A 16,013-nucleotide genomic window follows, 5' to 3' on the forward strand; every position below is an offset into this window, starting at 1 on the left:
TACTTACATTTATCATTTTGGAAAATATTTATTTCAAATTTTTTAAAAACCTCATCACCTGTCATCTCTGATTTCACGCCGAAAGTAGACCTTTTTTTTTTGGAATACTGGATTAGTTGACCCCCAACCCCCTTCGGAAAAAAAGCTCTGATTTAATTTTTTTTAAATCTCCTTTCACAGCGGAAGAGAGCAACAGGGAGTCCGTTTCAAGTATTTTCCTGTTGTATCATGATGAAATACGGATTATCAGCCACCATGCAGCGACTCCTCTTACAAGAGGATTCCAGCAGGACACAGCAAAGTACAATTAAAATCCACAGCTCCGGCGTCTCCATGGCAACAGATTTGACGCGCCGCTAAATATTATAAAGCAGTCAAGCATGTAATTTGTCAAAGCTGTTATTTTTAATATGATAGCATGTCACTTTGAAGAAAAGGAAAATGATTGCACGCTTTTATGCTGCTTGTATCTGAGGAACTGGAGTGCTGCGTCTTTTCCCTAATTTTGCTATCATAGGATTATCAGACACTTTGGTCCACTCACCTGGGACTTCAATCCTAATCGTGTCCGTCTTTTCTTTAATAGATTCTGAATAATACTTTAATTATTACTTTCAACTTATTAATATAGAGTCAATTTGAATTATTATAACAATTCTTATACAAAACAGTAAAATAGTAACAATATCACTCTCAATACTATATAAATGGTAAGTATCATCTTACATTTTAGACGATTGGTTCAAAGGATTATCGTTTATTTGACGTGTTTTCATATGTATTTTTTTGCATCAAAGTTTGTCACGTCTTCAATCCTATTCCTCTAAACAAGAGTTACCACAAGAGTCCAATATCTCAAACACGTGTCCCACAGAATATCCAAACCATAATGCCCACCAACATGGGGAATAAACAGGGAACAAGAATGGGGAACAGAACACAGAAAACAGGTAAGACTTCAAAAGTCCAGGAGAAACACAGAATACTAGTGGAGGAAAATAACCACGCCAGGAATCTTGTGGTCCGGCACGCTGGTCTGGGAGCAGGTGTTAGAACTACTGCAAGTGATTCCTCGATCAGCCCCAGCTGTGAACCATCCGTCAAGTTCATGGGAAGAAAGAGGGAGAAAACAGGAAGTGACAAACCAAAGGGATAAGTGAAAGAACCTGCAGTTAATCAAAAGAGACCCTCTTTAAAAAGACCAGAAGTCACCATCGAAAGGTTATGGTGGTCCAGTAACAGACGGGCTATTTCAGAGATACTGCGTTCATATTTTATACGATCTATTGGGGAACAAAGAAAGAAGCTAAAACATAAAAATGAGTAGATAATATCTTAAAAGACGGAGACAAAAATGGAAGAGCAGAAAAAGCACTAGAGCAAGAACCAGGGTTCATGTCCAGTCAAAAAACAATGGAGTCTGCAGGGCTGAGCTGACCATCTATACTCTACGAGACTATAACATGGTTAGGCTAACACAAAAGTTGACCTAAAATGTACACGTAACTTTTTAGGTTTAGCTCAAAGTATGTCCGTCAAACTGAAGGCTTCCAGTGACTCACTCCAGGAGCTACCAGACACTTTCTCAAAGCTGACATTTGGAAAGATAAAGACCACCACCTGAGGGAAGGATCATCTGCGAGGGCTGATATTGTCAAAGCACCTCTGATAAATACCAAATACTTGGACTGTACAAAGTTTTATTTACGGAAGATGAAGACTTCCGGGCCACAGCTGAATAAACTTCAATCATTAGTGAAAAACCCCCAAATATTTGTGGGTAAACAAGAGTCACTAATGAACTCCTGTTGAAAACATGCGCACGTCTGCCCGCGTGCACGAGCTCATCCCGGTAATGAACTTCTTTGAGGTCATTGTTATCTGCTGTAATTAGTTCAGCTTAACGGATGTTAAACAAAGATTTACAGCTGATTGTTTGTCCCTGAACCGTTCAGCTCTCTTTTTAATGGCCGCCCGACACCCCCGCCGCCGCAACCCCTCCCCTCGTCACTCCTGCTTCTTACATCCACACAAGTGAATCATCTCCGCAACGTCTAATTTACTCGCCGTTTCCTCTGACTCCGCCTCCTTCCTCTCCGCCCTGTGATGAGCAGCTGCTGGCTGCTTGAACCATAGACATATACATAGACACGCGCCGCCATCTTGTTACAGTGCCATCAGAGGCAGCTGCGCATTAACAAGGGAAGGAGGTACTTCTCAATCTTAAAATACAATTATTCGCTGAATTCTGGACCGATTTCCAAACGGTTTGGTCCATATTTGTTTCATCTATCATATTCTTTATTTTTTATAATAACATTAATATATATAGTAATGTCTGTCAATCTAGTCTGAGGTTTGAAAAACAAACCCAGTGAAAAAAGCTTGACAAATGAGAGATTTATGATCATTTTTATAGTGTAAACACATCATTCCTCTATAGACGTAAAGCACTGTAGGAGCGAGTGGATCTGTACCAAGATGGCCGCCCTGTTTAGTCACCGCTCCAGTGGGCGGCAGCAGTCGATGCGGTGTCTATGTATATATGTCTATGACTTGAACAACATAATCTCCTCGCACATGGGCCGCTTATCCTGTCGTTTTTAAATCTCTTGTTAAGAAGAGTTTTTCTCCTTTTGTTTGCAAGGTTTTGATCAACATGTTAAGCTCATGCTGCAAGTCCCATAATGCCCTTCAAAAGTTTTAGCTCGACTAAGAATACTTATTATTAAAATAATGGGTTAACAAATTAAAATTGATGTTTGCAAGGGGGTTAAGGAAAATATTGATAGACCTAATTATTGAATTTCTTAAGTGTATTGATATTCAACAGCACTGAATCAATTAACAATTAACATTAATATTTTTAAATATCTGTGAATATTAAAATATTCATGTTTGTTCATTTGTGTGTTGCAATTAAACTTCCGGCTGCTCGTTGGCAGCAGTGTTTACGTCTTCCCGAGCTTAAGAAACAATGAAATCCTGCGATATCCCGGCGTTGACTGAGGACAAGAGGATAAGGTCATCAGTAGCTTTTTAAAATTGTTTACTTCTAAACCAAGAGAGTGGAACAATCACAAGATGTTACTTAAATCCAGTTTATCAGAAATGTTATCTTATTAAATCTATAATTATATAATTGGAACGTATCGGGAGATAAGTGTCGCTCAAGCTTTGACGTATGGCCACTTTTGGAACCTAACAAATGGAAGAAATAGTAATTACCTAGTCAGACTACAGTTTGATGAATACGTGGCAAGGACTTTTAACATCAGGTGTTTCATCAGACACTAGTTATGAGAACACATTTCAGGAAAAAATATTGTTTTATTTTAGGACACATTTAACTATGAGGATAAAAGCAACACATTTGTTTTGGGATTTCTAAATTAAAATTTGATTTAAATTAACCCAACAAATAAGAGTTAATCACATTTTCACAATAATACAAAAATAAAAACCGTCATGTGTAAAATATTGCGTCACAAAAGAAGAATTTTCGGTCAAGGACATCCCAGAGTCTTAAAGTGGGATTAAATGATACCGTTGAGACGTCCCGGCAGAGGAAATATTAATCCCCTCGTTGCTTCTGGGAGTCTTCATGTCTATATTAGCCGCTAACATCTGCTGCTGTTGCCTCTCTGATTATATATTGATGAGGACGGATAATTAAGTAGCAGACCACTTTGAGACCAAGACATAGTGGGTGTGTAGGTGCTTTGCCACTTTTTCTGTGTAGGAACCCATTGTGCGTATCAACCCCCCGACAGACACCGGCTTCAGATCCAGACCTCCAAGACGGCTCCTCTTTTAACCGCTGGTCTAATATATGCAATTAAGGAGCTAATTAGAGTAATTAATTCAGCCACGACCGAGACCCGGCCTGGCCTCTATTCACAGTTCTGGAGCTGCCGTAATCCTCCACACACAAAGAATAACACTCAGACGCCGCGCTTGTGAGCAGGTCTTTGTCTGCTGTGTGCGTCTGGAGCCAGGAAAGTCAAGGATGAAGAAACTAAGTAAAGACGGGGGAGAAAAATGTGAAGCCGAATCAAAACAGTCAGCTGATTCATTTTCACCGGCGGCCAAACAAAGCATTTCACTGGATGGCGCTACAACGGGAAGCGGCTCCTTTTTGAGGCAGGTGGCGGCAAGAGAGCGCCATCAAACATTTTTTTTAAATAGTACTCTTCTTAAATTATCCGACCTAGGGTGAGTTTGCTGACTCATCGTTTAATTAAATGATCATTTCAATGTTTTTTTACTTTTTATATCTGATTTCCAACCAGCTGATCAAGAAAAATGTGTTGGACACATTATGGGTCACAAAGCCCTTCATGATTCACTCTGAACTCTCAGGACAATTGAAATGAATAAATCAAACTCTTGGACTTCATGAGGAAAAAGAGTGCCTAGAAAAAACGGTGTGTTCATACCTGAAGTTGGATTTTAACCAACAACCCAGAGGGAGTATAATATGTAATAGTTCATGTAAAATCCTTATAAAATTTTAATAGTTTATATCTGAGATTAACACTCTAGTAGAGGACAAATGATAACTTGGTACTCTCACACGGGAATAAAATAAGAAGAACAAACATTATTAGTAGGTATTATTATTTTTTTAACATTTAGTGTCAAACATAGAGTTTAGCTAGAAAGGAGTTTCAAACAATGTTTATAAATAATAAAAAAACAAAAGAAAGATTATCAATAAGAATAAAACTCTAGTCTACTTGATTAAAACCATTTTTTGTGTTTTGTGAAAAAAGACAACATTATTCATCAATGAGCCTGAATAACTTGATAAATAATACATTTGCTCTTAAACTAACATCTTGGTAATTAGCATCCACTTTTTAAACGGAGGTATTACCTGTTTCAGCTTTACATACATCTTACATACAGTTGGAAACTATTGATTTTAGGTAAACGTATGAAACATAAAATAAAATATAGAAAGAAAAATGTGATCAACACTGTCTAAATTTAAACAAGAGGGAACTAAATCTATTTTATTATGAAGACCAGAAGGGCCAAAAGGAGTTAGTTTTCTGGTCTTTGGACCAAGTTTTAGAAAAAGATGCCTTCAGCATTTTAACATCTTCTCAACGTGACCCACTTCCTTTTCAGAGAAGCAAAACGTGTAATGCGCCTCAGGTGGAACCCTTTTGGATGATGTCATGGGTCATAATCTTTTTATTCTCTTAATAACATACATGCTTGATGCTGGTGTGTCATGTTGCGCACTAGGATTGAGTTGGACAGTGTCAAATGATTACGTTCTGTAATTGTATACTTGAACGCAACATGCTGTCTTTTTGGTTCTATATTTCACCTCTTATTTTTGGCCCTTCACAGCACCCGGAGGACGCAGACTCATTAAAATGACAGATCCTCGCAGTAATTTCGAGAGTCGTGAAGCTTCAATGATGCGGTGGATAATGATATAATTAAAGCTTTGACAGATCCGTAACATGATGCTGCGCCTTCATCCAGATCGGTGGTGTATTAATCAAACACACCTGTAATTTTAGACACATGTTCGTATTGTTGTGTGTTCATCGACAGTAAATTAGACTCATGCTTTAACAATAAGAGCAGACGGATATTAGTTTTTCCTTTTAGAATTTTTGTATCTTCGCCTAAAATGGCAAAATGGCTTAAGAGCAGATTTATGTCCCGATCGTGTGATTGTAAGTGGTTGTGTTCTTTGAAAGTATCGCATTTTTTTGTCTTCATTTTTTCACCATGAATAATGTCGTTGGTGTTGTGGTTTGAAGTCACAACAAGCTCTGAAATGACCTCAGCTACGAGCCCAGAATGAAGAGGTTTTATTGTTTGTTTTTTTTTCGGGCAAGAAGTGAACAACTCCATCAAGGACACTGTGATGTCGCTCATCGATCAAACTCCTGACCTTTAATTTGAAGTCCCCGCGACACTTCAGGAATCGAAGGCGCTTCTGTAGCCGAGTGTGTCGCCATTCTTCACTGTTATAACTCTTGAGAACTCACCGTCACACATTTATGTTACCGACTCAAACCTCTGTTTTGATTCATCGCCGTTGACTACGGCTTTAGTTTTCGGAGAAAAGATTATAGCTATTAATAAATGATGCTTCACTTTATGTTGCTTTTGTAAACAACCTGAGGACACACAAAGACTTGCCTTTGAACACACCGGTTCTTCCAGTCTCTATGCGCTGAACTCTGGGAACCGCCTGCACAACACACTCCAGATGAAGGAGCGTGTCACATGACTCTTAAACATGTAAACAACATTTTACACACACACATTCTCGAAACCAGAAAAACACTCACACACAGCTTTAATCATAGACAAGTTAAACAAACACAACTGTCATGCCTGCTATACACACACACACATTGAACGTACACTATATATATATATATATACTATATATATTTTTATATATATATATATATATATATATACATATATAACTGTTCCATGCTGTCTGTCACATTATCCTTCATATTTCTCCTTCTTCTCCATCCAGCAGCACACATGTCAAGAAGCATTACTTCAGTTTGCTGTGTGTGTGTGTGTGTGTGTGCGTGTGTATGCATACGTGTATGAGTGTGTGGAATTCGAACATGTTTAACTAATCTATAAGAGTAGACTTTTTACTTTTTCACCCCCACCATCATTGTTGTAACCAAGAGAAGCAAGACACACACACACACACACACACACACACACACACACACACACACACACACACACACACACACACACACACACACACACACACACACACACACACACACACACACACACACACACACACACACACACACTTGACACAACAACACACACTAACACACACACTGTACTGGATCCATTAGAAGGTCCTACATGCTCATTGTGTTTGAGACTTGGCCGCTGTGTGTACAGTAGAAGCGAGCCAGGTTTAAAGTGTGTATGTGTGTTGAAAGACCGGCATGCATGGAGAACGGGAGAGTGTTTTGGACGTCGTCAGGGCTTGATGGATGAGTTGTTGCTGCAGGACGGATGGAGCAGAACTTTGCTGTGGAGAGGAATACTGTCGTTAATCGCAGTCAAACAGGGAAAATGTTGTAATGAGAGTGGACGTTTGTGAAAGCCTGGAACTGCAGGAGGTTTTTTTTTGGAACGCCTTCAGTCTGGCTGAAGTACAAATATTGGACTGTGCTGCCTCTTAACTGTGAACTTTTCCAGGCTATGACTGAATATTCCCAGGGAAGAAAACTTTGAAAAAGACAATCAATAAAAATCTATGAGGATAAAGAAGTTGGAAGTTATAGAAATGTCTCATACATTGTATTGACATTGTCTTTTAACCTTAATAAAAATCTCTTCCTGGTCCTTCAGGAAATATTTAAAATTATGATAAAGTAATATATAGTTATTTTTTATCCATTTATATCTTACATATGCAGTATTTTAAAAGAAAAAAGTTAGCAAGTTAGAAATGTTTATCTTATAATTAGTAGTTTCTGCTCACATTGTGCCTGACGGTTGTGTCTTGAAACAAACTCTTAAAAACAATCATACAAGCAGACACCTTATACTATAATAAATACTAAAAGAAGTTCCTATTTAGTGGTTTTGCACTAAAAATGGCAATAAAAATAATTCTGATTCTATAAAGATCACTGTTACAATTAAACTTGTATTTTAAAAACATAACCCATTTACTAATGACACTCTTGAAATTCATGTGTCAAAGATGTGGTTCTGGGAAGTTGTGGTAAACCAACATCACCTTCTTGGAAATGCATTTTGTTTAGGGCTCTTTATTTTAGTTTGTATCCCAAAATGCTGACACAATGGCGGAGAAAAGGTGACATGAGACATGCTGCAACTTGTTTTCTGAGCAATGAAATTTGCATTTGTGCAGGGCCATTGTTGAAGGATGACACAATTTGGGATATAGTTAAAAAAAAAATTGTTTCAAAACTCTTGGTTAACAGTTTGATCTTTTCTTTGAAAAGTCAAACAACTTTGATTACATGATTAATATATGAATAATGCTTCCTAATTAAAAAAAAATAAAATTAAATGAATCGGTTAAATTCAAGCTAGGCAACTGTATCAACTGTTTTTTCGCCAGAAATTCCAATTTTAACCACTGTTTTTCTTTAATTATCTTGGATTTCTGCTGCAAAAAGTTATTTATTTATTCAAGATGTATTTAGTCTTTCTCTGCAATGTGTTTTAGTACATTTATGTTGGCGATTCTTTAAAGCCCTACTGTGACAGTTTAACTCTCCGTACGGGTTCTATCATTGAAGCTAAGCACCAGAGGAAAACACTTTTGTATAATGGCTTTTAAATCTTAAAATACATTCAAGAAAACAATCAATTATTTTTTGAAATCGTTGGCGTCTACCCTGCTGGTTTTACTCTGCCCAAGAGTTCTGGAGCTAGTAATGCTATTTTTTTTCTAGAATGGGATTGTGTTGCTTTAATGGTTGTCCTGTTGACTTGTAGCATGACGGGTAGTTTTTACTTACTTAACTAACTGGAAATATCTCTCTTTCTATTTCATGTAGTTTTGTATATCACTTTACAGATAAACATAGGAAAGAACATACTTAGAATTTCCTACTTCAAAGCACTAACACAACTTCTGAGCTAACTGCTAATTCCACATCTGTCTGTAGCTGCTCCACACATACCACATCATCAATACAAATGTGACACACTAAAAATAAATTGTGTTATCTAAATGGTTGTCGTGCACCTTTTTCAGTGTTTATTGTATTTAAAATATCTGTCTTGCAGTGTTTTTTTAAATTAAATCATGGAAAATAAAAACAAGCATACAGGCAAATAACAGCAAAGTCACGACTTGTTTCGTATTTATAAATCCTCGGAAGATTTGTGTTAAAATAGTGCTGCAGGATGTCTGACCATGAGTCTGGCTTGCACACATGCACACACACACGCACACGCACACGCACACGCACACGCACACGCACACACACACACACACACACACACACAAACACACACACTCATCTAAGCAGGTATTAATACAGACAGTAATAATAGAAGAAGGATGGAAGAACTTTTCCCCAGAAGATTTCCTGTCGGCAAGACCTTACAATGAATTCCGCCTGATTTGAATCTTACATCACAGAAACGACGTTCTGACAGTGTTATCTTTCTAAGAGTTCTTTAAACATGTTAATTAGGCTGACGCTGATGCACAATTTCTGTTTTTTTTTAAAAAATCTGCTGTTCCTGTCTCTTTTAAATTTAAAACAGGCCAGCTTCCACTCCTGTTTTCTACGACTCGACGTCCTGAAATGCTCTAAATGTGCGTCGAATAAACACTCCCTCGAGCACGTTTGACATTTCTGAAGCCAGAAGCAGGTCTTGTTTCCCATGTCGTGCCCATTCACATCTTCGTCTCACATCGTCACCCTTCCTCCTCCTCCTTCTTCTGCTCGCCTTCTTCTTAATTTAGAATCTCCTTCTGACTCCATCTTGCTTTCACTTCCTCTCCTGCCTCGTGTCACAGATTGTTGCTGTCCTCCCTTCAGACCATCGACCCACTTCCCTGTAAGATTTGTCTTCCCAGACTTTTGTCCTTCAGGAAGTTCGGCCCAGCTTGTACTCGCTCTATTTAAAAAAGAAAGTAGGGCATGGAGAAGAGCGACCCAAATCTACACCTTTAAAATTTGACCGTCTGTCCTTCAGTCTGGACCAATAAGTCACATAAATAATTGAAATGTCTATGATTTTAAGTATGAATTTACAGACCACATCATGCTTGACAAAGTCGTAACTGCTTTCATTTGTTTTGAAACCAAAATATGTCCAAACATAAGCTTTAATAGCTGTATCCTCTCGTCCTCAGTCATCGGCAGGATTTAACAGGATCTAAAGAGGATGTAATGACTGCTGCATTCTGAAGTGCAACAAAAATATGCTGTAAATATTATATATTATTATTATTATATTATTATAATTTTAAATAAAATAAAATAAAAAAAATATTATATATATATAATATATATATCGCACACAATACGAAAAACATACATTTTAAGATTAAGTCGTTCACCTATACATTTTTTTAATGATTGTCTAAGTATTTAAGTGTTTTATATAATTACATGTAGACTCGAATATAGATATAGAAATAAAGATCAAAATCCGAGAACAAATAAGCAGCTAAACTTACTAAAATAATCATTATTATAAACAGAAGAACTCAGAGGTCCTACTTAATGGCAGACAAAGTTACACATTGTAGGATTTTGAAGTCAATTGAAGAGCCAAAATGTAGGTGATGGACGGATCTCGACGTACGACTGGCGGAGTTTTGTTCCTGAGTCACTGGGGGATAAGAGAGACATTGACCCAATTCTTGCAGGTCTACTGGCTGTCACACACACACACTGAGTCACAGACCTGAGAAGGGACTCACTGTGTGGTGCAGATCAGAATAAAACATTCAAGCTTTATTATAGTTAAATTTTCATAACTTTAATCTGGAGCTTTGAGGCAGGATTTCATAACAGAAACAAGTTGTGTTGGTTTTATTTTTGTTTGAGCAAGAAAGCAATTAAAATAAAAAAAACAGTTTAATTCAAGTAAATCCACAGCAAAAAAATCCGACTGATGAGGGTCTAGTGAGTTTATGTACACACATAAAGGCACACTTAACCGCTGGGCCCCGGGTCATGAACATTGACCCAGTTATGTTTGTGAGTGTCCTACATGTTCCTGCACTTAAGTTACACAACCATCATCCAACCATCCTCTCTCCTCCTCCTCCTCCTCCTCCTCCTCCTCTCTTCACTTCTGGTCTGTCGTGACAATAAACATGACCTCCTGTTTATGTAGACCAACGACCTTATTCAAGATCCACCCCTTCATTAATCCTGTTTATATCTCCTATAGATGCTGTTAGCTGCTGTAGGCGGCCCTTTATAGAAGATTGTTAACAAACACGTCATGACCTTTAACCTACATGTAAGCTGAGCTTGTTCCTCTTCAGCCCATAAATGGAGTCTTTTATTTTTTTAAAGATATCTACTGATAATATATTTTAAAATAATTTCAAATTGAGCAAAACGTTTTAATGAATTGAGAAAAAAATCCCATGAAAAGCTGCCTTTTTTTCAGCAACTGTAAAATGGCCTTTCATGATGTCAGAAGACATAAGTCACACTCAAGATGTGTGTGTACTTGTGAGTGCGCATGTGTGTGCCGGGGTCAAGGGAGGAGGGAGCAGTGTGCGTCGCCGGAGGTTCATCTGTGATTGTGAGTCACCGACTCTTCAAGAAGAGAGAGCTGGAGGGAGCTGCGAGAGAGAGGAGGGTTAAAAAGCCACACACACACATGTATACCAGACACATACAAGTGTGTGTGTGTGTATGTGTGCTGGAACATGTGATGGATCATGTGAGGCTCAGATGGTGACCAGAGATCGACTGCAGTTAATTCCATGAGTCAAGCTCAACGTTCTACTTCATAATTCAATGAGTGTGGATAAAAAGAGTGGATTTGGCTTGATTAAAGTTTTCATCTCAGACTCAACTGACATGGATCCGCAGCCCGACTTCTATCAGAACCACCACGCAGGCTCTGAAGGTGGTGTGAGTCTTTGTCTCGGGCTCAGCTCCGCGTGACGGCGCCGACACAAGATAACTGAGTGTTATCTCATTGATGAAGTCCTTCCACTGCCTCCGCCTTCGTCCAGCGCGACTCCCGTCCTCTGACGCTTCACCTCCTCCATCACGGCTCATCATCGTCTCCATTACTCTTCTTCCTCCCTTTCTCCTCCTATCACGTCCCTCTTCCTTGTGAAGATCACATTTCCTGCATTCTTTCCTCCATCACAAGAGGAAGTAAATTCAACGACGCACAGTGGGAAATGAATCAAGTCCATGCCGTGACACATCAATTATGAAATAAGTATGTCTTTCTACTCGTGTAGTCGAGGCTTTTTAGAGGTTCTCTCTCTATTCAAAAGCCTCCTAATCCTATTACAGCAAAGCCCTTCCAGTAGTAAACAGACAAACAATTGTGGACCCACTTAAAATAGAAGTTATAGGCAACATAACAGATAAATCACATAAAGTCATCTACCATAGTTTTAGTATAAGGTGCATTTGAAATCCTTTTATGTTCTCAAAAATTGACCGTGCGCCTTATAAGCCTTATGTCTTATTTCTAGTTTTACCGACTGACCTTGAGCACATTTTTATGTGGTACACTGCGCTCAAATTCTGTCCAATTATTGTTAAAATACGAATCCGTACTATGTTCATTTTGTTATTTATTTTGTAAATTATCAAATGTTGAACCTTGTATTTGTTTTACTTCTGGTATCTTTTAACAATTGTTAAAAATCATGAAAGCTAGTAAGTGGTCGCTGTCACAATCTGAAATATGCATTGACACCACATACTCACATCACATGAAGAAAGGACACTACTCATTAGTCAACAGAAGCTTGCAGGGTCAATGCACACTTGCAGGCATGGATATATTGGTGAGAATTAAAAAACGGTGTAAAGGCTGATTGAGTTTTCTAAATGGTAATGATTTGGGTAACTTTTTACTCGTAAAGAAGTTGAGACTAGTTAATGCAGAACAACGCATTTAAAGTATGAGAGGATGGAAGGAAAGGAGGGAGCAACCGCAGCAAAACAATCTTCTTCATCACCAATGATGAAGATGTCCCGTCTCTTCGGTTCCCCATCCAGAGGGTCACCCCATCGCCTCCATTTCACCAACAGCTTGTCTCAGGACATCGGCCTCATGTCACACCTCCCACGTATCTTCGTCCTCATCTTCTTCACCCCCTGCCTGTCTCTTCACGTCAGTGCTATCACCCCCTGTCCGCCTGTCCTCTTTCTTGATTGTCATCTTTTCAGGCATTATCTGCATGGAAGCTGCTGACCAATTATTTAAATCATATGGTTGGAAAAGTTGGAAAATGCTTGTGATGGGTTGATGAGGGCTCAATTAAGACACTGGATCGTGATGCCTCATCAGCTGTTTCATGACGCTGTTTCAACCCAGCACTAGAAAATGCTTATAAGCTAGTTTTCTTACTACAAAAGCGTTTTGTTTATCAAGAAAAAACACACACTTTGTAGAAGGACCACAACTATTGTTCAGTAAATAGTTGTCTGGTTGTCAATTTGAAATTTCTTTCTACAAAGCACATATTTTCATACTGACATGGAAGAAAGAGGTTTGTGTCAAAAGGAAGAAGAAAGTAAACATGAAACCCAAGAGTAAAACTGCAAAAAGGAAAACCGAAAGAAAAATGTGAAATCATCAACAGGAATACTTGTGGTGACGAGTTAAGCCGTGACATTTTAGACTCTACTTCTTCAGATTGTGGAGGAGGTCATAATCTTTGTTCTTAGTTTCTATTGCTTTATTTTTTCCCCATCCATCTGTCTACCCCCCCACATTCACGGTCCCAGCCGGTCGCAGCAGGAGGCCGTCAACCTGGAGCCTGGTTCTGTTCGAGGTTTCTGCCTTCTATAAGGACATTTTTCCTCGCCACTCCCACATTGTGACTAACTCATTGTTGAGTTGCTGGGATCTGTTTTTCTTTTCTCCACTATAGTCTTACTTCAACTGTGAAGTGTCTTGAGACAACTTTGCTATGAAAAGACACTTAAAATCAAATTGAATTGAATTGAATCTTAGCTCAAGCTTTAAGAAAGTAAAACAAGCAACCACTCTTCAAAAACATACATTTTTGTAATATATGCACAGTTCAACTTTTGAATGTTATGTAGAAACAGTTTTTTGGCGGTGCACCAAAAGAAGCCAGAGCGAGCAGGCTGCTAGCAACAAAAAAAAACTTCTTTACACTTTCAAGTCTTTCCTCAATCCACTGACTGACCTTTATTTCGATCTCTGGTCCTGCCAAGAATGAAAGGCTGAGGGGAAGATGTTTAGGAGCCCAGACTTCATCCAGGCACACAGATGTTTGTTTCCTGGCCAAAGTCAAATCAGAGCTAATGCTATGGTCTTTGACTTCTGACCCCTGAAACATCCACTGCTGCAAATCCTCATAGGACCTGCTAAGAGTAACGGTAACATTGTTTTTCTTCCCCGAATTTCCTCTGCTGCTTCAACGATTATTGGATTTTAAATGCATCTGTGTCTCGCCGTAAATGCTAATTCATCAACTTCCGCTTGTTAACTGCAAATCCCCCGATCATTAAAATGAAGAAAAAAAAAACACTTTTAACAGCTCATTCAGCTTGTTTTTGCATCAATCTGCATTGATCCACAAATGTTGTTTTGTTTAAATCTATTCCACTAGAAGAAGAAAAAAAAGGTTATCCAAAAGCCCAATTTGCTTTGTTGTTGTAATTCAATTTCTTGAGATTTGTAAGTCTCTGGAATTGAGACATTTTCTGTTTGAGCTTGATCAAGGTGACACTGAAGAACTGCAGCAGATTTGATGAATGTTATCTCAAACCTGATGGTTTTTTCTAGCATTGAGATGATGAACTCAGACAATCCACTATTGTCTGAGTTAATTTGTTCACTTGATATTGTCTGAGTTCGTTTGTGTGTGTGTAAGCAACTGATCTATGTTTGTTGGCATCCCAGAGTTCTAGAGATCCTTGTATGGTTAGCAAATCTAGAGACAAGTTCAAACCTTTCTTTTTCTTTTGGTCGTGATCTATAAAATTCTTAAATTGTGGTAAAATTTGAGCAAATCCTTCTCAAGTCTTGTGAAAAATGAGGTCTTGGCAGAGGTATGCACTTTATATGTGCTTTATCTTTTAGCTCAGTTTGTGCTTTATTTCTACTCTTTATTTACATTTGTGTTACTTAGTCAATATTGGATGTTGTTAAGGCAGATTTTCCTTCTTAGTTTTGGAAGGTTTTGTTCTTTTCCTAACAGTCTATCTCTGATCTGTTAACAGTTGTTTGTGTTTAAGATTGACTCACAAGGAGTGATTTATCAGGAGTGTGTAAGAATGCTAACCTTGTGATTGTTGTGTCTCTACAGCAACATCAGATGGAACGCACCAAGGTCTGGACAGCATGAGAGGAGGAGTGTGTGCCACACAAGGCATGAAGGTGGTGCTGAAAGTCGGGCAGAGTAAGTCCATGTTTAGTCTTCCCACCAAATAGTTCTCTATAAATGGCAATGATACATTAGTCCTTCCTATATTTGTAGCTTAAAGGTAAAATAAAACTAAAGCCTACAAACAAAAAATTCCTTAAATGTAAAAAACTTATTTTCAAACCTACACGTTTAAAAAACAAGCAAAGTTGCGTGCAAAAAAACAAATGCTATTACACAGGCGAGAGCATGACCCACAAAATAGACATTCAAACAGGCAACTTTCAGTTGCACAGAACAGTTTCTCGAGTTTGTGTCTCTAGGTAACTGCTGCAAAAGCCCCACATAAGAAAAATACTTTAACATTCAGCTAAATGTAAATAACTCAAGTTCAATTGAACTTTGTAATGTAACCCTAACCAGTGCCAAATGACAATGCAGAGACATATAGACACTCCTTTAGCCAGTCATATTCAATTGAATGTAGCTAAAAAAAACAATACAATAAGGTACAAAATAAGAAAATTAAGTCATGCATGTTTTAAATCACGTTAAGTCGAATAATTGAAAAACATTTTAATACCCCAATAAAGATCAGCTGAACCTGATCTAAACTTATCTAGGAACAAACTTTGAACATCATGAAAACACGAGAGATGAAGGGTGTTTATTAGGGATGCAAATGGATTTTTAAGTGCTCTATTGACTTTAAAAGCACCTGAACAGGTCATGCACTAGCGTATGTTTGTATTTCCTGAGAAAAACAAGAGTTTAGCTTGTTAGTAGACACTTCATCATCTCATCTAAAAAAGACTTCAAGTACGAGTCAGTTTCCTTTTTTTTCACACTGCAGGTCAGCGAGTGCTAAAACTTACATTAATGCGAGTTTTCACATCATCTTCAGAGACACATATTTCTGTCAACCTCACACACGCAC

General features: G+C 38.2%; 1 protein-coding gene across 1 annotated transcript in view; it reads left to right on the top strand.

Annotated features, from left to right (window-relative positions):
• Nucleotides 1-16,013, top strand: part of efnb3b (ephrin-B3b) — a 64,370-nt gene that overhangs the window by 37,289 nt on the left and 11,068 nt on the right. The window contains exon 3 of the mRNA XM_087790162.1: nt 15,020-15,112. Within this exon, the coding sequence (XP_087646288.1) occupies nt 15,020-15,112 (93 nt within the window). The remainder of the gene's footprint in view (nt 1-15,019; nt 15,113-16,013) is intronic.

This window comes from Callionymus lyra, chromosome 4, assembly GCF_982586985.1.
Source record: "Callionymus lyra chromosome 4, fCalLyr1.hap1.1, whole genome shotgun sequence".
NCBI classification, from domain to species: Eukaryota; Metazoa; Chordata; class Actinopteri; order Syngnathiformes; family Callionymidae; genus Callionymus; species Callionymus lyra.